General features: G+C 39.1%; 2 protein-coding genes and 1 non-coding gene across 3 annotated transcripts in view; 1 reads left to right on the forward strand and 2 right to left on the reverse strand.

The window, feature by feature from the left end:
- CBG10471 overlaps positions 1-421 on the forward strand; it is a gene marked incomplete at both ends in the record, with an annotated part of 2,523 nt that extends 2,102 nt beyond the window's left edge. The window contains one exon of the mRNA XM_002635765.2: positions 320-421. Within this exon, the coding sequence (XP_002635811.2) occupies positions 320-421 (102 nt within the window). The remainder of the gene's footprint in view (positions 1-319) is intronic.
- A 334-nt stretch (positions 422-755) lies between these two features.
- On the reverse strand, positions 756-1,200 carry CBG10470 (the record flags this gene model as incomplete). Its single annotated transcript, XM_002635764.1, has 2 exons — positions 756-1,007; positions 1,051-1,200. The coding sequence occupies 2 exons, from the start codon at positions 1,198-1,200 to the stop codon at positions 756-758; spliced, it is 402 nt and encodes a 133-aa protein (XP_002635810.1).
- Positions 1,201-1,723: 523 nt separating this feature from the next.
- On the reverse strand, positions 1,724-1,795 carry CBG28674. The gene has a single exon. It is a non-coding gene (tRNA).
- Positions 1,796-3,963: the final 2,168 nt, after the last annotated feature.

Genomic DNA, 3,963 nt, shown 5'->3' on the forward strand with positions numbered 1-3,963 from the left:
CCGGTAGGTCCGCAGCAAAAACGACAAACAGATTCGGAAAGGACGTTTCCTCAGCTTTCGAATGATATAGGTCTCGACCCGAGACTCCAATCTAAGTTCACAACTTTCCCTAGTCAGTTTGTGCCATCGTAGCTTGGCTGGTAGCGGCCTCTCCGACTGTGGGCTCACAAGTTCAACTCCTCGAGAAGCTTGTATGAACGAAATTTCGAGGCAAGACAATTTTCATGCCCCCCCCCCCTCCCTTTAAATGGCTTTTTGGTAGTTTTTAGCTCGTACAACCGTGCAGCTGTGACCGTTTTTTTAAACTTTGATCCTTCAGTACGGCTCCATCCAAGCAATGTACGTCAACTACCCGAGCAACACCGGCGGTGGATCTGTTGGGCGTGCCTCTCCATACATTTTCTCTCTATTGAAATTGTAATTTCTCTCTTTTTTTTCAATAAATCATTTATCAAGCACTCAAAACCTCTGATTGTTCTCCGAATAATGCTCCGATTTCACTCTCACAATTCTTTTCGAAAAGTGCTTTCGATATTTTCTCCATATTGTCGTCAGGTACAATTGATAAGGATCGTAGAAAAGAAATAAAGTTAGCAGAGATGCATTGGGTTGATTTTCGCGAAGAATATCGATGATATAGGATGGCCAGGCAGTTTCAATATCTATTAGTAAAATGAGGTTAGCCATGATTATAGGAAAATTTGCAAAGGTGAAGATGACAAAGGCCTGAGACTTAGTACCGATTGATTTGATTGTCAGTTTCCACCTACTTGTAGCCGGGTTCTTTTATTGAATTTCTGATGCATTCTTTTCGTTTTATTAGATTTTGTCAGCATTCGTTTGGACAATAGCATATACGCCTTATGAGTGGCATAAAATATTATAAAAGTGGAGCCAAACACATTGGCCAAATTCAGGATTGCAAAAATGATAGCACAATTGTTCAAAGGGTTACAGACAATGACAGAGTTGATGTCATAGACACAATCCGGATATATTTTGTAGTCCTGAAAAAATATATTGAAGGGGTTTTCAAGAATTTTGAGTTACCTGGATCATTGCCCTTTTTGCATTTTCTTGATTCGGCGTGAGTACATAAACAAACGGAATCATGGTAAGAGGCATGAGTCCCACAGAGATGTACACCCACACTTCTTGGACCGTCCGTCTTATTGTACGTAGGCCTTGGTACATATTCATGATAAGGAATACACGATTACAAAATATGAGTTGGCTGGAAGCGAGGGAAACTGAAAATTTGTTCGTTTAGAAAGCGGAAGGTGGCTGGCGGGTCACCGGCGGGTCACCGGCGGGCCACCGGCAGCCGAGGGGTGCCTCAACTGGTTTGACTCGCGTAGCTCGGCTTTTCGAATCAATTAGGAAAACGAAAAACTCAACTAGATCTACATAGTTATACTTAATTCAAGAATTTCACTACTTCATTAAATCAGTAATTCCAAGTTTGAACAAAGTTACCGTAAACACTCTAATAGAACGCCACCCGGACCGTCCATTTTGAGCATATATGTATATCTCACTTCTTAACCACTTTTTGATATCTCTCACAGAAAATGAGATGCATGGGGCTCAATTTTGACGATTCGGATGGGAGTCTATTAGAGTGTTTACGGTATGTGCTGACCCGGGTAGGACCGTTTGAGCATTCGAAAAAAAAAGATCATTAGACAGCTTGCAAGTGCAGTACAAGACAGACAAAAGATTTCTCCCCGGCCGGGAATTGAACCCGGGTCTCGCATGTGACAGACGCGGATACTCACCACTATACTACCGAGGACACGCGAGAGAGAAACACTAGTGGCGGTTAAAAAGCGGCGGGTCACCGGCGGGCGAGGGGCGAAACTTACACCCGTAAATGATGTATGAAATGAAATAAAGAGAGTAGGAATCCATCCATGCTGCTAGAATTCCATCCATTCTAACCACTAGACTGGACGAAAAGTAAAAATAGTCGATGAGCAAGGAGTTGGCGATCCAGGCAATGGAAATGCTAAAAATCCAAAGTTATGGGCCGGGCCTGTGCGGCAACAAAATTTTTTCGGCAATTCGGCAACTTGGCAATTGCCGAAAAAAAATTTCGGCAATTTCGGCAATTTTCGGCAACAAAAGTTTTGCGTCTTTTTTTAGTAAAATCGATACGTAACTCACCTGAAAATGCTTCTATCAGGCTCAGAACTACAGAAAATGTGTTTCATAAGTTCCTTAAAAAAGTAATTACAAAAATTGGCAACTGAAGACCACATTTTTGATGCAAACTATTTCTCTTTAGCAATAGAGGGTATTCCAATGGTTGAAAATATTTGTTCCGATTGTGAGTTTTGAAAATAGTGCGCTCAACTTGTTAGGCAACTCACGACACACGTTCCCTAGAGATTTGAGACAGATTGGATAATTTTTTTGATGAGTTGTGACTCATGATATCTATTTTTCTCCTATGCTCACAAATTTGAAGCCCATTTTTAGATCCGATGCAAATATTTTTGATGATTATTGGGACACATTTCCTCTAAAATTCACTCTGAGGGATGATGGTGTTCAAAATTTGATTTTTCGAACTTCGATATCATTTTTTTGACTAAAAAAATTGTGAAAATCTCTAAATTCAAAAAAATTTTAGTTGCCGAAATTGCCGAAATTTTTTGCCGAAATCGGCAACGGCAATACGGCAACTTTTTCTTCGTTGCCGATTTCGGCAACGGCAAATCGGCAATTTGTTGCCGCAAAGGCCTGTCATGGGCGAACCATAAAGATGTGTACCATATCATATGAAACACCAGGAACCATTTCAAAAATCCAAAATTTTTCGGCGTCTTTTTCAGAACACAAAAAAATGCAAATGGATATAAAATTGTGATAAAGCAGCTGAAAATGGATTTCACAAAATTATAGGTCGTCGGGTTTTCAATCCAAATTGATGTATAGTTTTCGAAATGGCTGAAAAAAAATGTTTAAAAACTTTAAAACTCTTCAAGGTTGACTCACTGCTCCATTCGCAAACTCCCAGACAACGGAAATTGGAAAAAAACACAGAACTTGCACATAATTTCATTTTCTGGGCGGAAAGTTTTTTTTCTTAGAATTAGCAAAACAAATAACATGTTTTCTTGAACGAGCCTACTCAGAGCTAATCAGTTCGGTGTAAGACCAAAAAACGCGTCATCAGCTTGGGGAGAGGGAAATCATGAGTCAGTTTTTGGTGAATTCTGTTAAATAAATTCTCGAAGAATTACGTCGAAATTTTGGGATTTTGCAAAACAAGAAAAAACCTGAAAATTCGAATTCTAACTAAAGACACAACATTTTGCAACCAGATGTTTTTGAACTACCGTATTTCCTTTAATAGAAGTCCAACCAAACCGTCAACTTTGAGCTCAATTATATTGATTCCTGTGCACGGCTTTGAAAATTTATACGACTGATAAATTATTTATCATAATATCTCTTGCATCAATGGACAAAAGTTTGATCTCTTTTACAGAAATTGAGATAATTGAGCTCAAAGTTGACGGTTCTACTGAGGAAAATACGGTAGCCATTTCGGCAACCAACCATTTTGTAACCTGACGTTTTAGAACCGGTTGTTCCGCAACTGACCATTTTGCAACAAAGTAATCGATAACCGCGCTATTCTAAAACTTCTGGTTGCGAAGTGGTCAGTTACGAAATTCNCCAAAACCGATTTTTCAAAAATAATATTATTATTAAAGGTGGTGTACGGTGAAATTTTTTATTGCATCAATATGTGCAGAAATTCATGTAGATTGACTTAAAAATAAAGAAAAAAAATAATAAAAAATCCTTCGGCGAGAAAAACGCATCGAAAAATACGCTGAAAGCCCTTAGGGACGAGGTTTTTTCTAGGCCGCCCGGTGAATAAAAGCGCGCGAATCCAAACTTTTAAAATTTTTTCGCTCGTTTTCATTGTTTTTTCGCTTTTTTCAAGAG

The sequence above is a fragment of the Caenorhabditis briggsae genome (genome assembly GCF_000004555.2).
Source record: "Caenorhabditis briggsae complete genome, chrV, whole genome shotgun sequence".
NCBI lineage: Eukaryota > Metazoa > Nematoda > Chromadorea > Rhabditida > Rhabditidae > Caenorhabditis > Caenorhabditis briggsae.